Here is a 26,994-nt window from a genome sequence, read left to right on the forward strand (position 1 = left end):
GTTAGAGTTTTAAAACAGTTAAACATCGACTCAATTGCCAATGAAGTCAACATACACCTAAACACAGTTAAAACAGTCCCTTTGTATTGTTAAGAGAGAAAACACCATACATCATTAAATACAGGATTTAATACATAAAACACGGAAAACAGGCTCCGACGCAGTAATGCCGGCGATCCTCCTCTGACAGTCCGGATCGCGCCAATCGTAGTGTCACAATTGACACCGACCTTAGGGCAGCGTTCGAGCAAACCACATAATCGGTTATCAGTATGTGACTATGTATCAATATTTAATATGTTACCAATTCTCCTGGATCCCCTGGGCATTTACTAAGACATTCACAAAATTTTATTTTTATTTAATAAAACAAGGTTCTGAAAACAAAACAAAACTTTTTTGGGTAAGAATTGGGAATTATAATATCACATAACATCAAAAACAACACACAAGTGAAACAAAGAGAATGTAACATTAGGCACTCATAAATAACGTAACGTACCTTACTTATAGGACCACTTAAAGTAAATACATACTTGTGGGTCCACGGGTCGGAAAACCATTAATAATATATTTTCCCTTAAAAGTAGAGCTAAGGAAAAACCGCTACTTGTAAATAGCATCTTTAAAGAGTATAAGTAACATTTTACATTATATTTGTAAAATTATCGGATATGTTGTTCTACAAAGTCAAAGAGGAAAAGGGACGACTGTGGGTCTCCATACAAACGTAGTCCCTATTTCATTGACATAATATTTTTTATAAAATTAGGAATAAATGAAATTAATTTATAAAATATTTTTTGTTCTCTATTTCAGTTTATAGCTATGCCCTTTCGTTATTTTTTTTCGATTTCTTTGATTATTATAACAGGAGCGCAATAAAAAATTCCATACAAAATTTTAAAAGGTAACCAAGCTAGCTATTAAAATATAAAAAAAAATTAAACGCAGAGACACAGGGGTCAATATAGGTAGGTACATTAAAGGCAGGTACGTTAAGTCAATATAATTATGTAGGTATTTTCTACAATGTGAATACCCAAGGATAAAAATGGGGATTACGTTTGTATGAAGAAGCAGCATTTTGATAGTTTCGTAATAACGTATAAGAGACCTTTGTACCTTTTAAGTTATATTACTGAAAATATTGAGCGTCATGTCTGTGTTGACTTCCTTTTTAGATGGACGGTAAGTACTATATTAATATGTGACAATACACGATTGGTAAATAGATATGTAGGTCATAGGGAACACATTCTGCCAGTGGCGTAGCGAGGCGTGGGCGAAGTGGGCTGTCGCCCACGGCCTCACGGCCCAAGGGGGGCCTCGCGCGAGGCCCTTTCGGACACAGTGAAAGAGAAGGGCCTCGCAGATGTGATTTCACCCACGGCTAGATTATTGCACGCTACGCCAACGCATTCTGCTACGGGGTCTTTTATACGTTATATTATGTTAGCTGACACTGTAGCTACATGTGCATCGGTTTTCGGAATGAATATCTAGATTACAATTGTTGACTAATGATAATGGCATGAGCCTAGATTAAATTTTAAGATAAGACAATCTAGAAGGAAATATGACGTTTGCATTACAAGATTGTGCTGTGTGATGTGGAAAATGTCAGTGTTACGCGAGACTGATTTATCGCTGGCGGCCACGCGACCGGGCGGACACCGGACACGACACAATATATCCCCGCCATGTACGTACATGTACATAAACACGGTGAAAGTGATAACAGCAACAGGGTTACATCAAGCGAATAAAATTGTTACAAGATAACGATAATCCGGTTATCAATATATCTGAGCATTCGTCAGTAATCACAGCAGCAATATTTTCCAGATTTATGTTCAAACGTTATGGCTCTAGCGAGCTAAATGCGACTATCTTGTTCATTTTCAGGGTGAAAGAATATTGTTTACTATAGGGACTAACCTCGGGAAACCATTAATTCATATTTACTACCCTCGCATTTATGAAACATAAATGCGGGTTTACGAGAAGGTGGAAAGGCTGCAGTATTCCAGCATCGTTCAGTTTATGGGTCACCTTAAATAGAGGTTTAATTATTGGTATACCTGCAGAAAGATTTACAGCAGCGTTTAATTAAAGCCAGGTCAAGTCCGAGCCGGCCACAAACAACGGCTTTTCTTTTTGAAAGGAGTTTTAATGTGTTATTGTTCTGGTTTATTTGCTGACATTGTTTTTTTTCTTCAAAATTAATCCAGAACATATATAGCAGGTAGGCTTTTTAGGACCGCCAACATTGAAAATCTGCTTTAAATACACCGTGTTTTTTTTTAATTCATTAATTTCAAAGGTGCCCTCCTGAACTTAAATTTCGTTAATTTCTCAAAGACACCAGTATTCTAATTAACTCCATTTTGAAGATAATCGAACATTTATTTTTATCTGTAAGAAGAGTCGTAAAACTCATAAATAACTGAATCTGTGAGCGTTTTATAGTTCGTTAAATTTTGCTGTATGGAAAGTTTCATAGTCCTCTGCTGATTGACGTGATCAGTCTTTTAAATGTGCCTGGACTGGTGCTACTGGCCCCTCTATCTATAAAATCAGTAAATTATCCCGACTAAAAAAAGCGCAAAACTTAACAACGATTGATTATTCGTGTCAGGATAGTTGGATAGTAAATTAACGCGACTACAACAGAAAACTCAATTAACATCCAACTGGCCCGTAGCTAGTGGTTACCTGTTAAATTGCAGGAGAAATAAACTTTACTGAAATATATAAGTTGGCGATCTCGGCAATTCAGCGCTAATATTCTCATGACTTGCCGAGGATAATGGTCTAAAATTTACAGAATGTCAATAATTTATTTTTTTATGTTAAAAAAATTATAACAGTTAATAGAAATCACGTCACTAGGTCATACTTGGATAAGATTAAAACCTTTAGGTACCTTAAACTACATACTAGATTATGATGCATAAAGATGCGCTTTTTAATTACACTGAGGTAAAAACGAAAAATGAAGACGTAAGTTTGGTTTTTTTTTTCTACACAGAAAGTTTTAAGCATTAGTGTTATTCCAAGATCCTATTATTTTTCGATGCAGGGCTTTAAATTCTTCCCAATTTACTTAATACAACAAGGTTTAAATAAAAAATAGGATAATTTGGTTTGGTGGGCCTTATAAACCAATATGAGGATAAAGAGATAATCAAATAATCGATCAGGGGAACTTTAGTAATAAGGTTCCGGTTCGTTTCCTTACGCAACTCTAAAAGGGAACAATGGGCTTTAATAAATAACATTATCTACCTAGCATTTTGCCAGCTTCCAGAAGACCGCAAAGTGATTAAAGGGGGTTAAATATGCCGAAAGCTGACTTTGTGTTGGTACCTATTCATTATCTGTGCTTCATTATCATGATTACACCTGATTTAAAGCTAATTAAACCGAAATTAATGTAATATTATCATATCTACAGAATAGGCCTGTTGACAGTAACAAAGAATCATGGAAATAATGGTTTCAAAGAAACATATATGTTTATTATGATTCTAAAAAACGGCCCAATCTCAGTATAAACTGAAGGATTATTGATATATTCAATAAAATAAAAGTGAAAAATTCTCTAATCGGCCATTATTACTGAAACGCCAATCAGAAGCGTTCTAAGCAGTGACGTCATCAATCCATAACATATTTCTTAGATAATAGACAACCTCATTGACCGAAATCCATACGTCCTCACCAAAGAGTTCGAAGGTGCAAAAAAATATTATTTCGCCACTAAACATTTATTACGTCAAAAAAATAGTATTACACGATATACAGTAGATATCTGTTTGTTATTATCTAAATAAAATGCTAAATAATAGGTACGATATTTCACCAACAAACTTTTTTTAATTATTTGGCTGAATAGAACTAGCATTGGCGGTGGCTGTGGTAACTAGAAAAAATGAAAAATTAAAAAGTAAAACCGGCGCTCGGTGATTTTCACTCAAAATTTACATATATCTAAATATCTTAAAATGCAACCTTGTGAGAGTTTTTGTGTAAAATGAGTTATTGTGGTAAATTTTTGTAATGTATTTATCATCCCTAATCGTAATCTATGGTGCTGAATTAACAATATCATTCGGATTCAAGGGAAATTCGTAACTGTAAGTATGTAAACAATGTCTACCACCCTACCACCAACTAATTGATGACGTCACAAATGGCGTGCGAGGAGTTTTCGCGCGAGGTTTAAACTAGCTATATTAAAATACAATTATTTATGTAAAATCTTATGAGTATAGCTGAAATATTGTGTTTTTCGGAACCAATACAGGTGTAGGTACCGACGATAATAAAAGGGATTTCAAAATTTGTTTTCAGGCCTACTGATGATAGTTAGTATGGATAAATGATTGCAAACATACCTAATTTTGATGCATTAACTGAAAAGTAGAAAATGTGCGGTGAAAACTTATTTGAATGTAAATATATTTTTGTAACTTTCAATTGAAAATATGTTGAGAACTCGATTAACCTATACATGTTTTAATACCGAGTAATACCTTATTTTAATGAATTAGGTCCTTAATTAATAATACGTAAATAATTGAAATTTAAAATAAACGTATGTTATGACTCAGTCACTTTACGATACCCTTTGCATAGTTAAGCCTAGGTATATGAAAAATATTTTTAGGCTACTGTCAGATTACAGAATATTAGTAGTTCTGAATATCAGTATAGGTACTTTAGCGACAAAATCATATACATGCAATAGGTACGCAAAAGCACTACGCAGCGCAGTTTCGATGTTGGAAACGCTGTGATTAGGCGCTCGTTGCACCGACGCAGAACAAACTAATTAGCTCGTTAGCCCGTGCTGTCTGCAGCCCGATATTTACGTACACGGCGTAACTTAATAAAAGCTTGCACTTTAACGGCTAACAGGCACAATGTTGACGACAGTAAAACGATTAAATTAAATGCACGCTGCTGCACTCACTTATAGCACTGTATACATGCACCTGGGCCATTAAGATTTTTATTTAAAATATTTTAAATCATCTGAACTTATATTCTGAGCCTCCTCCTTTTTTGAAGTTACCTAAATTAAAGAATTGAGTATTATTTTGTCCACCGAAATATAAATTGATTCATTTGTTAGATCTACAAAGTTAGACTTACAAAATGCAAATAGGTTGTGTGAATGTGCAAAGAAAACATATAGGTCTTAATCTTCCTCGCGTTATCTCGGCATTTTGCCACGGCGCATGGGAACCTGGGGTCCGCTTGGCAACAACCTAATCCCGAGAATTGGCGTATGCACTAGTTCTTACGAAAGCGACTGCCTAACCTTCCAACCAGAGAGTAAACTAGGCCTATATTATATATCCATTTCTATTCCGACGCATACTTAAATTTGGAATTCATTCATCCCGAAAAATACTTGCAAATATTTACGCCGCCGGGGATAATAATATCTTAACTACCATACAAGGTCTATTTTATTACATTCAGTAGCTGTTCTGTATCGTACATTACGGAAGTTGGTTGTGGTAAATTTTATTGGCCCCTAAGCACCATCGAGATTTATTCTGGATCCTTTATCGTCCTAATATGGCATTGACAAGCGCATCATAAACGTATTATGACTTCCAGTATAGCACATTGATATTTTATACGAGCTACGATATTAACTCAGTTAATATAGTAGGTAGATGCACACAATATTCTTATGAAGCTTAGGATTTAACTGGATAACTACATATAACACATGTTGTTGTAATACTGCTAGCGAGATTCTATTAGAGAATGAATCCGTGTAAATCCTTCAAATTGAAAAAGGATTAGGTATATGAACTTTTAATAGAATTTTGTGCGAGATACGATACGTTATTAGTAGTATTATACGTAGATCTAGTTAACTAGTATCAACGGGTATGGGTATATATATGTTAGTAAATGAATAATATTCGGTATAAGGAAGTAAAAGCAATGTTCTAAGGGATTACCAAGTAAAATGGCGACCGTTGCAAGTGATGACGATCCCTCGTCCCACACTCTGCTTAATTTCCCGGATATCCCACCCACAGTGACCCGAATCTTGAGCAAAGTTAAATACACAGTATGTGATAAGATTATCCTATATAACGAGACTAACGTTTAATTTCATATTTCTTTATTCTCTGTGACTCAATCCTTCAAGTATATATAATTTTAGAAAATATTCTGGACGACTTAATATTCGAAGTTTGATTAAGTTTCACTAGTTCTCGAACTCACTCACTCTGCGCACGGGCATTGTACCAACTGCTGCTAAGAGCCAGTATAAAGAGCATCACTTTAAATCATTTCTCCTAGGTATACTTTTAACTTACCGTGTTGTAAAGGAATAAACAAGCTTGTAAGTTTTGAACACAAGCTTGTACCTATTTGAAGTCCCTCGGGACACGCTACTTTTGTTAAACCACCTACAAACTCTGGAGAGGTTTATGCAGAAAATTTTTGTTTTTATCTGATAACCATCTTTAATATCGAAATAAGAAATAACAGAAGACCATGATATTGATAATAATAATTTAATGCGACTAAAATGAAATGTCAATGGAATAAAAATAAACGTATTAGGCTAAATAAAGAAAAAGATAAAAATAACCTGCGCGTAGGAAATTTCCAACCCGCACTACATTTACGAGGGTGGGGGGACCATTTTCATTGGAAAGCGTGGGTTACAGTGATGTTTATAAACTTGATGATTATCTACTATTACGTTGGTAGACTTTTGTATGCTTAAGTAAGTTTGTTGCACTTGTTGTAGGGACGTGTCGTTGTTTATAGTCACTAAAATGTTCAATTATTTAATGACTTCACAGTAGTTTTATGAAATAACTTAAAACTTTCATATTTAATATTGCTTTATCACTCTTAACAGAAAATATATTTGTATATTAAGTTTTGATTTACAGAATTAAGTATTAACTAACTCCTTAGTGGATCCTTAATCATAAAAACCTCTTAGGCGAAATTTCTGAAACTTCAATAATATAATAAGTTTTTGGCAAAAATCATTTTTGGTACAAGCTGTACTTTATCGCTGACTTTTCTTACGACAGACAACTAATACTCATCGAGCCAATTCTAAAAACCCCTAACACAATTAGGTTGCGTTGTTTCATCACAGAGTTCCTATGGCCACCTCCTGTCTCCATCATCAGATCAGCTCGATGGTACCATAATATTGCATTGTCATCCGATTTATATACATGCATGCAAAATTTCAGCACAATCGGAAACCGGGAAGTGGATCAAATTTAACTTGCAAGATTTGATTACAGACAACGGGACAGGTGAAAGTAAATAAAGGCTTGTAAAAAAAACCAAACTGCATTTCAATAAATCCATATTCACAATAGAATTGTTTGTTGCAGGTGGTTGACCGAGTGCGCAAGCGCACGGCGCGGGGGGATGCCGGTGCGCAAGGGGCTGCTGGCGCCCCAAAACACCTTCCTCGACACCATCGCCACGCGCTTCGATGGCACACGTAAGTTACCTTTGAAAGAAGGACTTGGCACCTTTTGCACCGATTTCGCAGGAGCTCGGGCCGGAATTGCTTTAAAAGTTTTGCTTTAAGGATGACTCACGTTAGACTCGGCCTGTGTCACTCTGGGAAGAGAAGACCATGTTTTATTAGACTATGGATGCTGGGCATGCAAAGGGATACTGGCAGTCTTATAAAACACGTAACATACGTGGGCAATACCTTAATTTTAGCAACATCTCAAACCATATTTAATAATGGGACTGATACCTATCTGTAAGAGCAAGTCCTCTATGGTAATTGTGGTTAATGATGCCAAATCTTTTAAATGATTGTGGGTTTCCAAGCAGCATTTTTTTTTAGTAATTTGTGGATATCAAACTAGAAGAATGAGTATAAAAAGACGATCATAATATAACGTAAGGTTGTCTGTGACTTTTACCATTATATATTCCACCCTTAACATTGGAACGACGCTTTAATTCGACGATTAAAAATCCCGATAAAGTATCACGTACATAACTGTTGACTCCACGGTTGACGCGGCAGTCTGTGTTTGCAGAAATAGAAAATCCGTGAATGCACTAGAATTTTCTATTTTCTAAGCCCCGAGTTCAGCCACGGCTAGCGGTTGCCGGCACAATCTCGTAATGCCCTGGCGAGCAATAGCTGCGAACTGCTAGGCTTATTTACAAGGCTAACTGTCCACGTCACAAAAGGAAGACCAGTATAAATCGAATTAACACTTCTTTGTGTTTAGAGATACTGCAATGTACAGAGATGAGGCCTTTGCGACAACAGTCCACTGAAAAAATAGATGACAGAATAGGGTCCAATAGGGTTCAAATGAAAATGCCCAAAATTATCATAAATTATGATTCATCATATTTAACGGTGGTTAAGGTAGACAACACTCTGTAGTAAGTAGGCATTTAGTAATTTTAACTCCATTACCTCTTAAGTAGGTACTAAATAATTATTTTGGCATACATGGGCAGGATATCACCATCTGACAAGCAATTTAATTGATAAACTTACGGAAGATATTCACGTCTCAAACGATTTGATTAAGTACTCGGTCCTCTATGACTACATTTATTATTGGTCATCAGCACATATATCCTCCTTGGAGAAGATAATACCTAATGTGAGAAACCGTGTAATGATATATGTGCTGATATCAAGATATATCACTAAGTACTTCGTTGTATATGGATCTGTAGGTATACGTCTTCCGATATGAATAGACTTGTGAATTATTTATTCTTACTTATATGTATTTAATTTCATTAAGGATAAGGACATTTTGGAAGGAAGGATAATGTTATAATTCTGGACACAGTAGATACAAACATGGTTTGTGAATTACGTAGCTGGGAGTATATCGCCGCGAAGTATCCAATTCAATGCACATGTTATACTCTTTTCAATCTACGTTCCGTAAACGTAAATAAAAATGAAGGGAAAACGCTAGCGGAGATTCTCGTACGAATATAGCAAATGGTAAACGACAAACACAAAAACAGTTTTTGCAGGATTTCTGTCGGCAATATAATTTTGTTGTTAGTATAATGCGACCAGTGTCCTGGGGATTATACCCCAGGTGACATTAGGTTTTGTCGAAAATTTATGTCCTTTGTAAATATTGTAAATATATACACAATAAACACCTTTCGTGATGTTTAATAATAAATACCAGCAAATACCTAGACACAGCAGAGATATCTTATTATAACTCTACTAGTGATAAGACACAGCGGGTTGCGAAATGCATCGCAGCCATAGTGTGTGTTTTTAGTTTTTATTTATCTATGGGCCACTAGTTGTCTGAAATAAAGTTTTTCATTCGTTCATTAAGAACACGTGTGCCCATAGAGGCAATTGCGCTTATTCATAACAATTATAACAGTAAAGTGAATAGGTAAAGAATAGTCATGGTAAAAGGCCGTCAATCCCCTCTTCACGGTCGTATTTAGGGCTGACGCAATTACCCCTGAAGGCTCACTCGCTTCGACTGACCTTACTTGTAACACACTTTGCATAATAAAACCCTACCCCAACATGGAAACATGTTAGATTGGCAAATACCTAAATAGTGTAAGAGCTTGCGTGCTAATTGGTTTGTAGCATCACATCACATTGACATAGTTCCATGATAGGTCAGAGTCCCCATTTTGCTGACCGTACACCGGCGTAGGCGTTACATATTTGGGAAATGTTAGAGCCAAACCAGCACGTACCTATGTCACGTCACTTGGAATAACAGTTTGGCTTGCCGGGAGTGTAATCTTGTTTACAATAGGTACCGAGTAGATATTCCTAGGGGACTCCAAAAAATGTTGGATTGTAACTTTGTGGTAAAATGATATTCTTGCTTTTTATTATACAGTGAGTAAATCTAATACGGGCGAATCTCTTAACGGTGGTTAGTATAGGACAAAGTAAAGGTAATTAGATAACATTTACTTAAAGTTGCAACAATAATTTTGTCCATACAAAATAATTCAGCCCGCAATGTAATGCAAACACACTCACGTTAAACGCTCGTTGACAATTACTTTCAAAAACTCCTATTGCGTATGTAATGTCATTAACTGTCATGAGTGGGTAAATAATAAATAAGTATGATGTTTTTTATCAGACGAAATTACTACCTAGTTTAAAATCAAATTAAATCAAAAAATCTTATTAATGCAATAATTTATTTTAATAACGACCCATTTAAATTACAACTGAAATGTACTGAAGTTGCTGAAATACTTACCTAAAGAAAACCAACTAAAAAAGAAAACTAAAAAACACAATTACTCGAGCGTTTCTTGGTACAACCCGATGAGGGAATCGCTCTCTGTACACAGCTAGTGCTCGATGACCATTTTGTAGTGTTTCACCGTAAATTAAAATCATGTCCATTAATTCAGGAGAAGTAAAAGTTGTTAAACGAGGCATTTTTATAACATACGATTACTTTTGAATCGAACGACTGACATTGTCAAATCTGAGTTGAAATAAAATAAGAAACTTGCAATTCCACCAAAGAGATTGCCACGTTTTCACACAATGTAGGTACCAACCAAGTTTTGTGGTGTTTAGACGGTTTAGTTAATTCTCGAAATAATTTTGGTAATAACTGTACAACTATTAGGCGGGCCGTATGCTTATTTTCCGCCATCGTGGTATAAAAAATCAGGCAAATTAAATACGAAATGAATACACAATAATCACTTATGAGATACTGATATTAGATGAATTTTCAAAAAGGTGCTTGTCTATTGCTCAGATTAAAAATAATCACGTCAAGTGCTGTCATCGTGACTGATTAAAATGAAGTCAGTTTCTTGTTGATAAACATGATAAATAAATAAGATTTAATATCTTTTAACACGCCTAGTAGTACTTTTATCTACCAAAATATCTACAAAACATTAAACGCAGTGTAATGCTAACATGTATTGTGAATGTTCCTCCAGATAGGTAAGTTTGTAAATGCTATTGTTGTATTGCTAATGAACATTTGACATTTCGGTACCGCAACCATGTTTACAGTACATTGCTGCTGAGAAATTTAAAAAAAATTAATTATGGGGTCGTAATGAACTGCAACTCAAAAAAACCTTTTACTTCATGATTACACTAATGAATACTATGTCTGATTTAATTTATCGCCCGTATTAGATTTACTCACTGTATAGGTATGACTGAGCATAACTATTTATTTTATACTGGTTAACTGTCTGGAATATTGTGTATCATTCTAGAGTTGTGATGTTCTAGGGCAGCATATAAATCATAATAAGTCATAATTTACTTCCTTTGCCTATTTGCAATGTATATTTTATCAGAAAACTTCTATTCAAATTTTGTATTTTGTTTTTCAAATTTAAATCTGTAGATAAGATTCGTCAACTAGCGACAAGTGAGTATTATACTTGTTATCGAAACATACATCTTTTTTTATTCAGAAATTAAAATTTTAATAATGTCGGGTTACGCTCGCAATAAAGTACTCGAGTTCGTCGCTCCACGAGTCGACGCGGCTGTGACCTACTGCTGCTTAATTATTTCCTTTATCACGTCGATTCATTTGTTTTTCTGCTTACTCGTACCCAAGACGACGAGCTTTGTTTACGTTGCCAGGGACAAAGGCAACTTAAACCAATTGTGACGCTTCCAAAAAAACAACTGAGATCATTTTAATTTCGCTAATTAGTATAAAAAGGCACCCCAATCTTGTTTTAATTCTGTTTGGAGATTAAATTCAATTTGGAGTGCTTTAAGACAATGTCGTCTTAGGTTGTAGAAGAGATGTACCTAAATTAACTATAAGTAGGTATATAAGTTAAGAGATGGAAAAAAATTAAGACAAAATCGTGTCACTTTGTCAACATTTACTTTACTTTACTTTGAGATGTTATTTTTAATATGTCTTTTTGTACACTAAAGAGTTTACTACTACTACTACTTTGTCACCATACTATGACTAGTATGACAGCCGAACTAAATGGCTTGATGAACATTATTTAATGAAAGATGACGTAAACATGCAGTATGTTATAGTTTATGTTCGAAACATCAAGAATTGATTAGGTACTGTAAAAAGTGACCTCTTTAGGATTTAGGAATGCTGATCCTCATATCCTCTCGTGCTGACAGCGACTGCCAATCGCCCAAGAAGACTGTAAATGTGCTAAATCTATATACAACTATAGTTCGTTTTTTTTAGCATTAGAAAGAACTTGCAAGAAGGTAAGCGATCTTGACATGTCTTTTAATTGAAAAACGCTATTTAAAAATCAAAAACTATTACTTATGAAAGCAGAAGAATATAAATGATCGTATTAGATTCATAATTGGTACATATTTGCCGTAACTCATTTTTAAAATGTGTTTTTCAATTAAAAGACACATCTAGATTGTTTACCTTATTCCAAATGCTAAAAAAACGAAGTATATGGCATTGCACAATGCAAACTTAAGAGCTGCATGTTAGGTACTGTACGAGTATATATTGATGTGATAAAGCAAATTGTGAAATTCTCTCAATTTTTATAAAGATCTATTCACTTCCAAATATATAAAACTTTTTCTTTATTTCTTCTGAATTTCCATAACAATCCGAGAACTTCTCGAACTTTTTTGATATCTTTCCGCAATTTGCGTATCCGTAACTGTCAAATAAATCCTACGTTAACAGCCACAGTCATTACGGAACAAATAATAGCTTATTCGAATAAGTAGGAATGAACCTACTTACTTTCTCGTACTACTTAGTAGAAGACAACTTAGACATGTCGATTTCGTTACAGTATTGGGCATCAATTTGGAGTTATTTGTACAATGTAAGTAGGTAGCTTGTTAGTGGAATTTTCCTTCTCTCAAAGAATTCAGTTATGATATTATTAAACAGCAATCGACAAAAAAAATGATGTAAAGACACTTCGGACATAAGGATTTTACAATAAAGCTACAAAGATGCACGCTAAAGCAAACAGCTTTTTCGTAAATAGTAGGTAGGTACTCAAAAGAACTCTGAACAAACCTGTATACTTAACCCATTTTGGCCATTTTGTCTACGATATATACTAGTATGTATATGTACGTATGTACATACCTTACAAATTTTTTTTATGGCTCCTCTACACGATTGGCCAACACCGGCCACTCCAAGGGATGCAGCTATGCGGTAGAATGAGATAGCAATATCACTTGCTCCCTCTAACGCATAGATACGTCCCTTGGAATGACCGGCGTTGGCCCATCGTGTAGAGGACCCATTAGAGCGAATATATATCCATAGTATGCGTCGTGTAGATACCTACATGCATAAATGTATGCGTTCCCTACATATTTGGCAAATGTCGATTCCAACGGTTGCTCTCTGCCGTAACTTCAGTTATCGGATAACAGGACTTTGATAAATGAATGCAAGCGTCCATAGCCGAAGTGAACAGAGTGGATGTCCAGTAATATTGTGAAAATCTGACTTTAAAAGATAAAGATTGAAAACATTTGAAATTTTACGTAGCTCGTTAGCGAACAGAATCATAGTTATAATACTTATTATAGAACTCGCGCTTTTGAATACAAGTTTTAATAGAGAAGAGTAGCCACCCCGCAATTTCAGATAACTCCACGGCTAAATTAGCTCCGTTGTTGCATGTTCCCTCCGGATTTTTCATAAATTGGCATTGTCACATATGACAATGGGCTTTGTTAATTATTCTTTTGGCTTTCTGAACGTAGTACATACATACATACAGATTAAAAAATTCTTTTGCAGCCAGATTTCTCAATGTTGTTTAGTGTGACATTACGAAAGTTAAAATGTTCAAAGGAACATTATAACTTTATAATAAATAAGTTAAATACCTTATTCTATTTCTATATATCTTTTTTCACTTGCGTAGTCATGCACTTTTAATGATTTAATCATAATCATTAAAAAAATATATGTATTTTGTTGCCGCGATTTTGAATCATTATTGAAAAGATTGAGATTAATGTACGTAACGCAGCAAGCAAGGACATCACAATCATAACAAACTCATTTTGCCATAAAATGACAACTTTAAGCGTCATTTTTTTGAGTTGACATCTTATTGCGTAATTAATGTGGGTCGACACATTATTGCTAAACACCATACCAGGGGTGCGAAACTCCTGACTTCGTCAAACTCGGCTCCGCTCGACTCAGCATTGCTCCATGCAATTATTAGGGTTGGCACCACATGACTTCCTTTTGCGTGCACGACCACAGATAAGATAATCACTTGATTTTTGACAACCCTAAATATCCGAAAGGGATAGTGCCATATATATTAGAAAGGGACAGCATGAGTCGACCCTGAACCGCTGTCAAACTTCGTTTTTGTAGGAAGTTTCTTTTCTGTACGGTAGTACTATTAATTATTCTGTGACCATAAGTACCTATAATCATGACGTTACAGCAAAGATCTTCATGACCCTGCATGAGATACGAATAGGTAGGTACAATGACATAACGTTTAGAAGTATTAGAACTGCTTGTTAAACCAATCTACCGTACCATTTGAAAGCTTACTCAATTGTGTAGGTACCTAGTACCTACCTTGCGCTTATACAATAGAGTCCACAATTTAAACTAATTCTCAAATGTGTGCATATATTATTTGTATACTTTCAATATGTATGTAAATCCCACACACTGCCCCTATCTTACCTAATCAAACAAGTTGACTACATGAATCGCCGGTCGGATATGGTCGGTATGGAGCTCTCCTTATATATACTTAGACATAATAGGTAATTTACATAACACATCGGTGTGTGAAATGTAAACACTAAAAGTTAATATATTTTTTTAGGTTTATTTCCTTTCTTCATTGCGAAGTGAGTTTACTATGGAGTGAACATAGGTACTAATTCTAAAAGTTAAATTCAAGTAGGTACTTGAATAAATACTTAAACAGGTTCTTGTTAGTTTAAACTTTATTTGAATGTTGTTGTTATGAATACCTACAATCACATTTCGTACTTAAGTCTAGCCTGCTTCAAACAACCGCCTTCTTAGCGTCTAGCGTCTTAGTTTCATAATTGGCTTTCTCCAAGAGCTTCAAAAGTTAGCTAAACTTCATGCTTATGATTCATGAGAATATAATATAACGGTATGTCCGGTTTTTCATTACTGGATGAATGCAGATTAATTGACAGATAATTGTTGAGCTTTTCGGTATTCGTTGTTTCATCTACTACTACTGAATCTGCGAGGCTCTACAACGTACTTACCATTAATAACAACTTTCAACACTGATATGAATGGAAGGGTCCATTGGAAGGTCCATTCAGTGTTGAAAGTTGTTGTTGTTACAAGTCCAGCAGAACACCCACCTAAAGAGAGATTTCGAAACGAACATGTACCTAATCATACATTTATTTGGACTTACATGTTCGTTTTGAATCCTCCTCCTCCTTGATTTGTATTCCTCAATGTTGAAGGTTGTGACCACCCTATTATATCACTTTCTCTCTAACGATTTTTCTCCATCTGTTTCTGTCATTGGCGGTGTGGAGAGCCATTGGAGTCAAGAGCGGTGCGGATCTGGTCAGACCAAGGTATTGGACTGCGTCCACGTCCACGCCTTTTCCCATCCACTAAGCCGGTCACAAAAAAACTTTTCGAGGTTGCTACCGTCTTTCTTTGCTATATATCCGAAGTAAGGACTCTGCGTAGACATTCAGATGACACCCGCAACGAGATCTTGAGTTCTCGCAATATTAATGAAAATGAAATGAAAATATTTAATTTCATGCAGCTATGATTGAGCCAATATGGAGACGTTAGTTTGAAATGCTGTCCATGGGATACAGAGCATATTTCTCCAGCACTACATCTCGAAGGCATCAATGTGTTAGCGATCAGCATCCTTTGTTTTGATTCAATCACTGGTTAAATTTAGTCACAAAGGATCACTCTGAGCCAAAGCTGGCTCAAACGTCCCTTAATTAGGCTCTTGCTGAGGTGTAGTTTGCCTTACACTAAATTGCCATCAAGATTTGTTGTACTATGTAAGATCCGGAGCAACGTTTGCAATTTCTGAGATGAATTTGTTCTTCTTAATTGAACTTTACATCTTGCATAATGAGATAAAGTTCTAATGACGCGCATGATCTTATTGAAGTTTGATTGCACATTATATCGAGCGAATTGGCGCCGGCGTCATTAACTCGCTCGTTATTTCTGGCCGCGTTTTCCCATTGCATGCGCGAGCGCATACGAGACGAGATTTCAGTGAAACCAGTGTAAAGTGACCTTAACATCTGTGAAACTATAGATACTTATGGAGCTCATAAGGGTGCGTTCGGTCGACTTGGATTTGTCTTTGGAATGCCACTGTGCCAGGGTCGGTCGGCGCAATGACCGATTACGTCAGCAAAATTAGCCACAGATTCGCCAATGTGCACAATATTGCACCACGGACATATGTCTAAACAGACAGATATGGTAGCAGAATTTATATGAACACATAACGTGTCAATTTGAGCGAATGAAGTGCTAATAAACAATTCATATAAACGTAATAACAATCGCTTTGATATGAATTAAAATTTGGATCTACTCTACTTTTTCTGTGTTTATTCATTTATAGAAAAATAAAAACTGATGAGAAAGTAATACTTCATCAAGAGTCGCAAAGTAATGTAATGCCAATTGTGAGCTCTTCATACTGGTGGAATCTACTGTTTAAGTAATGATTTGTATTATAAATAATTAGTCGCATTTGGTGGATTTGATTTACAGTTAACTCGGTAGCAAAGTTTGTATAACCCTCGTGCCTTGAAAGTCTCGCGATGCTCAAGATTCCACTTAACGAACCAAGACGGAAGTGACTTTTGGGATATTTCGCTTATTAACTTTACTTGTGTAAAATATTCATCATCATCATCATCATTTCGGCCTATATACGTCCCACTGCTGAGCCAGTGTAAAATATTATCTTCTCAATATTGTGAATGGGTTGCGTATGATTGATCTACGCAGATATTATGTCTGTGTGTTGCAGTCATGACCGCACTAAAGTTATTTCCAACTAACGTGTGCCCGCGACGTTGTCGATATTTATATCGTTATTAAATTCCTCTTCCGTTCGGCTTTATGTTCAATCGGTAGCCGAAATTTTATGGCACATAATGTTCACCGAAATTAACTTCAATTCATTTCAACACGGAGCTTATTATGAGGAAAATTTTACTCGGTTAAACTAAGTTTTATAATCTCCCGGTCATATTGCGGCTTGTGAAATATAATAGTGACGACACCAGCGGACTTTCAGAACTGCCGGCCTAGCCAAGGTTACAATTGCTATCGCTTCGACAGCGAAAAGCTTTATGTCTCTCTATCACTCTTCCATATTAGTGCGACAGTGACCGTTGCGTTTCGATCGCTACGGAGCGTTAGCGATTGGCATCTTGGCTACGCGACCTGTGCAGTTTTGCAATATAGTCAATATCACACGGCTTAGACATACGGCTGAATTCGAAGAAAGAGCCGAGGAAAAATTCAGAGTGGCTTAAAAATACGTTGACAAAAAATGCTATTAAAAATACAATCAAATTTATCAAATTTAACTTAAACAAAACATACTTCAAAATATTCTCCTACAGCTTTGTTACACAAACGACAAAATTATCAACAATTATCAACAATGTGCATATGCACATTAAAAAATTCAAGATAGTTTTGGGCCATCGCCATCCTGTATAACAGTTTCGAGCCCTATTTTCTGTTCACGCATCTTTTTTAGGGTTCCGTAGTCACCCTAGTAAGGGTAACCTATTTACTGAACACTTTGCCCACGGATATAGTAAAAGAGCCCAAAATAAATAGATTTAAAATCAGTCTAAAAAGGTATCTCCTGAATACTCTATAGGGGATGTGTTACCCTATAGTGTATTCATGATATACCTACCTATTTCAACTACGAATGTAAACCTATTTTAATTTTTAAATTTAATTAAGTATAGTATTATAGTATACTGAGACTCCACAGTCAAACTAAATGTAGTTTTGTGGAGCATTGTATGTAACAATAAAGTTGTAACTTCTAGTATAATAAATAACTATAACTATATATAACTAGGAGCCCTTACAGTTTCGCCATGTCCGTCTGTCCGTCTGCTGCTTTGCTCCGTGATCGTTAGTGCTAGAAAGCTGAAATTAGATATTATCACTATTATCAGTTATGCCGATACAAATTGCAAAATAAAAACTACAAAAAAATTTTTAAACCCTGCCAACATAAGTAGGTATTTAAAATAATATAAAATGTGGTAGTTTAAACATGTAAAAAAAATATGAATATGAATATCAAATTTTTCTCTGTTATAAATTACTTTGAAGAACGGCAGTTTAGTACATAGGTATTATTTAACTTCTTGGCTTGTCGTGGCATATAGAACATTGCCTATTTTTTTTAACATTTACATATATTATGGTTAGATTTACAATAAGCATTCACATAAGTACTGAACTTCGCCACGATTATTATTTCTTTCTTGCAACTTTTCTAACAAGTCCCTTTTTGTCAACAAACTGTGTTTCTTTTAGCTTGCAAATCTGTTCTTAGCAGGGATAAGTCGGATTTAGGCGAAAAAGGGCGTCTGTTCATAATATTAAACATCAGCACACCTCCCAATATTGAAATTTCGTTTATGTTTCGGGTTGTAACTTAATATATTCGGTTCCTGGAAAATCCATTAAGACTTCCGTATTACATTTTGCGCTCCAATTGACGTCTATACAAATTACATAAAATATGTTATGCCGCGGAGTTACTCGGATAAATATGAGAACGATTTGGAGCGCACCGTTTAAAAAATACCTGAATTATATGATATACTTACCTATCGATTATGTTAATAATCCGGCCATGTGCATTGTGCGGTCGTATTAGAATTCTTTTCGCTAATAATCACATCTTTTATAGTTTCTTTCTAATAAGTATTTGTTTTTAAAACTTTATGTAAAAAATATTTTTATTTACCTAATTTGTCTAGTTAGTTATCTGACAGACAATAAATTTGTTGATGTTGTATTTTTTTCTTATTTTAAAGACTTATGAACTCTAAGTACTAGGAATAAAGACAGCCCAAAAAATTTGGAGCGATAGAATGTGTTTTGTAGTTTCGTTTCATATAAGTAAGTACCTAGGTAGAAATACATCATATAAAAATATTTTTTACCTCTGTATATTTGTATACGGCACCAATTGAAGGAATTGCCTATGTACCTAAAGATTTTATTATGTCTGACATACTCTGAGGGATGAATATGTAGGTCATACTGAACAACTTTTATTATGTCAGGAAAGCGTTAGAAACACCAAACCTTTATGTAGGTACGAATACTATGAGTCATGTTATATTCTGTTGATATTATATATGTATCTTATGAACAAATTACTAGTCCTCCTTATAAGAGCAGCATATATAACATGTGATTCCTTTAACAGCTTTTAATGAAAGTGCCGAACTATATTGCTATTGAAATAATGTAAAAGGTTCTATTTTTAGTAGCCTGCATAAAATGAAAAGAATCGCGTGTTGAAGACTGCTCTACAACTCTCAAAGTGCCCGAAGGAACGAAAACACTAGGTACTTGACGACCGGTTGAGACGAAGCCGTATTCTCGTAATTTTCCAAGTCAAACACTTGGTTTAACCAGTAAAACTGTAATCTTGAAATCCGTAGTAAATATTCTTAACAGAAGACCTTACTTATTCTGGTTGTGAGGAGTGTCTGACTCGCGTGTACTTTTCGAGCGGTAGAAATACCTCAGAATGGGGGAAGCTACATAATAAAAGCCATTTAGCTCTTGGAACCTGTATTTAGTGCATACTTGTCCCTTAAATCTAAAAATAAACTTGATTGGCTCTTGTCGTCTTCATATACGTCTGAACTTTTGCAACAGAAAAGCGAAACTACTACAATAAAATCAGTAATATAAATTAATTTTTATTTTTGCCACAACCGAAATTCACGACGGATCCGAATAATAGCCATATACTCGTAAGTCAATTTCAGAAATTCCGATCCGTTAAGGATGACACGCTAGACTGGGCCGTGCCCGGGCCGGGGCGTCCAACATTTAATTTTTTATGACGGCTGCTCGGTGCTGCTTTCCATAGGAAACGAAGCGCCGGCCCGGCCTCGGCCCGGTTTAGCGTGAGTCATCATTATATCCTTAATTTTCGCAAACAGAAGAAAGTTTTCCTGCATGTGTATGACCCTTATAATTTTTATAAGTCTCATATCTCTTAAAACAGGTCTCGTTAAATTGATTTTTCCCGTTTCCCGCAACGCACCCCTGACTTTCGAGTGCCACTTTTGGTCCAAATTAGGATACTTACAAGTTATTACGAATTTACGTTCAATATGAAAGAAAATTAGGTACTACCTATGTGTATTTCCTTGGGGCGTTGGGAATTGCTCGTGCGTGCTTTCGCACAAAATAAAAATAAACATATGCTATTATAAGGTGCTTAGTTATAGAATACTTCAAATTTCATTAGGTTAGATTAGATTATTTATTTCATGAAATAAATTACAGTACAACTTTGCCTAAGCCAAAATTATAAGAATTTACATCACAATCGTCAAAAACTAAAAAGTAACATGCAAGAATTCCATAAACCATTCATTATATAATTTAATATTTTATCTCCCAAAAAGGATTAGGTATCCCATTTCGTTTTTAGGTTCGTCCGTAATTAACTAGGAACCCTTACAGTTGCGTCGCATCTGCCTGTCTGTCTGCCCGTCTGAGGCTTTGCTCCGTAAACATTTTTGAGGACGGTTTTTTTTTATTTTATTTAGAAAACAAACAGCCTTTTACAAATAAATTTTACAAAAATTATTAAAAATAGGCCTAAAGTTTCATATGTTACTAGGTATGATGGCATTCCCTACTCGTAAATTTACGCCTAAATAACCTTCAGCCATGGGTTCAAAAAAACCGGGCAAGTGCGAGTCGGACTCGCGCACGAAGGGTTCCGTACCATAATGCAAAAAAAAAAAAAAAAAACAAAAAAAGCAAAAAGAAAACGGTCACCCATCCAAGTACTGACCCCTCCCGACGTTGCTTAACTTTGGTCATAAATCACGTTTGTTGTATGGGAGCCCCATTTAAATCTTTATTTTATTCTGTTTTTAGTATTTGTTGTTATAGCGGCAACAGAAATACATCATCTGTGAAAATTTCAACTGTCTAGTTATCACGGTTCGTGAGATACAGCCTGGTGACAGACGGACGGACGGACGGACAGCGAAGTCTTAGTAATAGGGTCCCGTTTTACCCTTTGGGCTTATCAATAGACATTCAATCAAAACTACAGCAAATATGATCAGTTAAACCATTTTTTTAATTTCGCAAAAAGTCTTCCCTTAGTAAAAATACGTAAACCATTCCTTTTACTTCTTATGTACCTACATGATACTTTCATCATCATCATCATTTCAGCCTATATACGTTCCCACTGCTGAGCACAGGCCTCCTCTCATGCGCGAGAGGGCCTGGGCTATAGTCCCCACGCTAGCCCAATGCGGGTTGGGGACTTCACATAGGTACACCTTTGAATTTCTTCGCAGATGTATGCAGGTTTCCTCGCGATGTTTTCCTTCACCGAAAAGCTAGTGGTAAATATCAAATGATATTTCGTACATAAGTTCCGAAAAACTCATTGGTACGAGCAGGATTTGAACCCGCGACCTCCGGATTGAAAGTCAGACGTCATACCCACCTCGGCCACCACTTCTTAAATTATACTTTAGTACTTTCTAATAGCTCCCGTTCAAGGCAGCCTATTGTGACGGACGGGTAACTACGCAATCCTACACTAAGCGTGGCCCGACATGCTCTTGGCCGGTTTCTTAACAATCTCTTATTTCCAATATTGACAATAAAGTCATGTTAAAATATTTAGACCACTATTGCTTATTTTGACCTCTACTGCTTAGTTAAATAATTAATAGTAAAATATGGATATCTATTGTTTCCCAAAAAGTTTTAAGTCATAATTTGTTTGGTTCAGAAATGCGTAACTTTTCTAGATTGCTATAAAACAAACCTAACCTACCTATTTAAATAGGATAACCTTATGAAAATCATAAGTTTTGGACAAATGATAATATGACAAACAATACATTATGACTTAAAACTTTATGTCATACAAAGGGACCCCATTAAGATATATTTAGTATTTATCGTTTTTGGTTCTCTAGTCTAGTAAAAGTAAACAAAAGTAGTGTCATTAGCACCTTACGCATTAATAGACTCTGTGGAGCGTATTAAAACGACTTTTTCCGTAAGACTATGGCAACCTTTGTGTCTGTTTGCTTTCACTCGGTGGCGCGCAAACGAGTAGCCGTATGCGCTGAAAGCGGCAAGATGAGAGACCGGAAGTGCCACCCTCGCTACAGATAACATAATCCGCAGAATTACCGGTTGTTCGCCGCACAAACAGCATTTAATGACGAAGACATGACAGTCTTTACCGCCAACTTATCGGTTAAGCAAATTACCATACCCTCGTTGTCCCTAGACGAAACTTATTGACAACACGGAATACGCCTTTCCGTGGCCTTTCCGCAGTTTGAATTCAGATCATGACATATCTGCAAATCTAGACATATTCGTACGTTTTTGCTTTCAAGACAAAAAGGCTCGAAATAAGTACCCTAGACCGGGGTGACTTTGGAAAATTTGGGGTTACTTTGATAGATTTAATTACCATTATTCATTATATACAGAAAATGTTTCTGTAATTATTTAGATTACTATATATTTATATTCACCTGCTGTAAAAAATCTCGCATAAATATATATTATGACTTAAAAACTAGAATTTTAAAGTCGCCCTTATATTTGAAAGTCACCCCATTCTACCGTACCTAATTAAGAAGTTAGTGATCTTTTTTGTTACGACCTTCCACTTTTGTTACGAGGATTTTGTTTGAAATCGTTCACTTGGCAAGTGTAACGTTACATACGTAACGTTGGTACGTATTTCTGGGGAGAAGATAAACATTGCCAAGTTTTGCCAAGGAATTTTGACTGAGAGTGGCGTATCTGCTCTACAACTAAACATGTAATCTGTGCACCGTTCCTTCATCAATCTCGGGTTTTTGCTAACGCTACGTCTTACGTAGGCGAACAACGCGCGAACGCGGCGCGGCGCGGCGCGGCGAAATCAATCCTTTGATGCCCATAGAAGTGTCCTACGTAAGCGATCTCGTTGCGAACGCGGTGCGGCGCGATTTGCACGCGAATGTCAGGCGGCGCGGCGCGGCGCGGCGCGGCGCGGCGCGGCGCGGCGCGGCGGCGGCCGCTTTCGCCGCGCCGCGCCGCGCCGCGTTCGCGCGTTGTTCGCCTACGTAAGACGTAGCGTTACGCGATCAAGTTTGCGGACGCCTGAAACTGATTCAGACTCATACGTTAAGGTACTTATTTTTTACGCGGTTCGGATAAACCGCGTTACATCATATTTAAGGGGGTACGACGCCATAATTTATCATCTTTTTCATTATGTTGAGACAATAAATACGATAACTTTGGAATGATGGCTTACGTACGTTAATAGACGTAATAAATCGACGGACGGACAATAAAGTGATATCATAAGTGTTCATTCGGGCAGAAGAGTTTGGTGTGTGGCGATAAAAATATCAATCTTTACAATAAAAATAAAAATGCTTACTCGTAAGTAATTGTACGTAGGAGCCTGATTCCTTTTCATTATCAGATAGATATATACCTATAGGTACCGCAAAACGGGGTGAGTAAGGTTTCGCGGGGAGAGGTGGGTTATGAATGGGGAGAGAAGGTTTGAGAGGGGGGTGAGAAGGGATTTTAAGGCTACTGCTACAAAAATAATGTATTCCAATATAAAATGGAGCTATAGTAATACGCATAATAAAAAAAAATCGATCCAGCAATCTTCCGAAATCACCTTTGTATAAAAACCCCTCTCACCCCAAATACGAGCTACTACGGGGTGAGGTGGGGTTTTCCTCTTTATCGTCAAAGTTATGAAACTACCCAAAATAAAATAAGAACTAAAATACAAACGTCCGGAACACTTATAATATACACCATTCAGTTTTCAGATGTAAAAATAAAATGTTATCGAAGTTTGAATTTCAGTTTTGACCCTACTCACCCCATTTTACGGTAGTTGAAATGCTGGGAATTTTGATGCCTATTTTAATGCAATTTGTTTGCCGACCAAATTCATAAAGTTTTTAAAGATTTTTTACACTTTTGCGAATCAAACATGCAATAGGTAGCTTATTAATCGCTTTATTATTACTTATTTAATTTTACTACTTAATTTTACAGTGCATTAGTGTTAGCTGTGATGCTGTAAAATTTGATTTCAATAAATATCAAATGCAATATCTTTTTTTTTTTCGAAATTTTTGACGATACGTGTTGTGGATGACATATATTATTGTAAGTACTTATATGTATATCATTAGGTATTTATTATTTACTTATATTGTATCTTGACCGAAGCCTATAGTAGATGTGTTTTTAGACGGGACTTGTGCTCTGTGGATCTCAATTTCTGTGAATGTTAATCTCTTCTCTTTATTTCATTAAAAAAAATGGTTATCAAATTCTCAGCTCAGGCACACTGAGCAACAAATATAAGCACGATGATATTTAAAAATACCTATCATTAAGTTCTATGCCTGGAACATATGTAAGTTACTCTTTTAGAAATATAAATTATTGGTTTACTGCTTTTAATGAGATTTACATTATTATATACTATTTTATGAATCTATCATCTTTCTCCTCAAGGGTTTGAATGCCTTTATCACATTTTCAAAGTTAGTGTTTATTTAACATTTCAAATATTTTTCTTCTAATTGTATATACCTTGATAAATTATTATAGGTTCTAACATAAATAATCTTGAGTTCATCATCATATTAAACTTCAGTTGGTATATGAAAGTTGCTTCAACTTTCGACATCATGCGAGCTTTCGTAGAATAAGTACTCGTGCACATGTGGGTATACATTGTGTCATACCGTGTAAAAGGGACTTTAGAGCAGCTGGCGCTTAAACCCTTATAAACGACGCTCTAAAGCTAAAACAGCAACCCACAACGTAAGCGCCGATTGTACTAAAGTCCCTTTTTAGACTGAAGGTGATATGATCGTTGGTGGTGCGTCTGCTGAGCCAACCGACGGCAATCAAAACTTCGGCTTCCACTTTAAATACTTTTACCCCCTGCTTTATTCAGGGAAAGGGTATGTTTGCGTTTGTGCCGGCGCGCTTAAACTGCGCAACAAAGCCAAAATGTATGCACATGCAGAGGTTTCGTTTATCCGTACACCTACTTACGGAACTTAATTAACAAATTATGTGGTTTAACCACGGTTTTATAGGATTATCGCTCTCCGATCTACATTCCGCCGCCATTCATGAGCGCCGTGACATCACATCTCGCGAGAGAAAAACTACCATTTTTTTTTTATAAATAATACCAGGGGCCTAGCAAAAATGCCACTTTGCGCTGCAGCGAACGAAATTAAATGTTTGTCTCTGTCGCACCATTTCGTTTCGCATCTTGGCTAGGCTCTCAGAACGTTCCACAATTTATTCGTAATCCACTAAAGGAGAAACACTGATTTTGCAATACTTTTAAAAGTCCATCCTGTATAAATAATGACCTATCTATGGTGCCTACAGGCACTGCAATCGACTAAGTGATTTTAACGTCAGCAATAGAACTAAAAGGACGGTTTAATTTAAAACAAAAGAGCGCTTCAATTTCCCGAGGCTCAACCGAAATCAATTTCGTATTGTGTACTCTCTTCAAAGGCTTTCATCAAATCTTACTTCAGCAACGATATGTTTGAGCGAACTCGAAATAAAATTATAATGTTACAGTATATAAGGAGCTAAAAACTTTTCAACAAATGTCAATTACGACACCGAAATCCGACACTTGCTGAGCAAAATTACTAAAGAAATTTTCAGACTTACCTTGCCGTGAAAATTTCGCATATTTTCGCCCTTGAATGAAAAAATCTAGATGATTATTATTAGGAACGCAAATCCTCTCCCGCCGTGAAGAAGATTAATTAAATTCTTATTGAAATGGAAAAACTGATAAGAATGAGGTATTCTTGTGCACCTGATTCTGTCGCAATTTATGTAATGTGATTCTGTTTACAGCTATTAACACTTTTTGGGGAAATATTTTTGGGATATTACTCTTTTTTCTTTTGTTAATAATCTAACTAGTCTGGGGCCAAGGTTTGGTCGTCATTGTCAACTTGTCACCTAACTGTGGATTGCTAATGTCCAATTTTAACACTATATGTATATGTATTTAAGTATTTGTATATTATATATATCGTTGTCTGAGTACCCACAACACAAGCCTTCTTGAGCTTACTGTGGGACTTAGTCAATCTGTGTAAGAATGTCTTATAATATTTATTTATTTATTTATACGTAGGTATTCGACCACTTATGATTTTTCACACATCAACGGGAGATAAATACGAATACGTCAAACAACGTCGCTTATCGTATAGCGGTCGTTACCTCTACAAGCATCTAGTTATTTTGTACTTCGTGTCATTTTAGGGTATACAGTAAACGTTTATTCAAACAAATTGTTTTTATTTGCTCACTCGCATACTTAGGAACTGCTATGTAACTCTGATCAAAATAAATAAATAAAATATATATTTTACCCGTTTCTGGATCCAAGTGTACAAAACTCCTTATTCGCAAGTCCTGACTGCCCTTTAATCTATTGTATATTATAAAACAATACAATTCAGTGTAAAGTTGCAGAATCGGATGTTCCAAGATAAATGTAATTTTCATTGACACCGCAAACGCTAAATTAGAGAAGCCACTTAAACTTGTCATAACTCCTAATGGATTGGTGGCGGAAAATAAAAACTCGAACCGGTTT

General features: G+C 35.8%; 1 protein-coding gene across 1 annotated transcript in view; it reads left to right on the plus strand.

Moving 5' to 3' along the window:
- Window positions 1-1,624: 1,624 nt before the first annotated feature.
- LOC134665106 (potassium voltage-gated channel subfamily H member 8) overlaps window positions 1,625-26,994 on the plus strand; it is a 41,475-nt gene continuing 16,105 nt past the window's right edge. The window contains exons 1-2 of the mRNA XM_063521929.1: window positions 1,625-1,705; window positions 7,407-7,519. Of these exons, the coding sequence (XP_063377999.1) occupies window positions 1,704-1,705; window positions 7,407-7,519 (115 nt within the window). The 5' untranslated portion in view covers window positions 1,625-1,703. The remainder of the gene's footprint in view (window positions 1,706-7,406; window positions 7,520-26,994) is intronic.

This window comes from Cydia fagiglandana, chromosome 6, assembly GCF_963556715.1.
Source record: "Cydia fagiglandana chromosome 6, ilCydFagi1.1, whole genome shotgun sequence".
Classification (NCBI taxonomy): domain Eukaryota; kingdom Metazoa; phylum Arthropoda; class Insecta; order Lepidoptera; family Tortricidae; genus Cydia; species Cydia fagiglandana.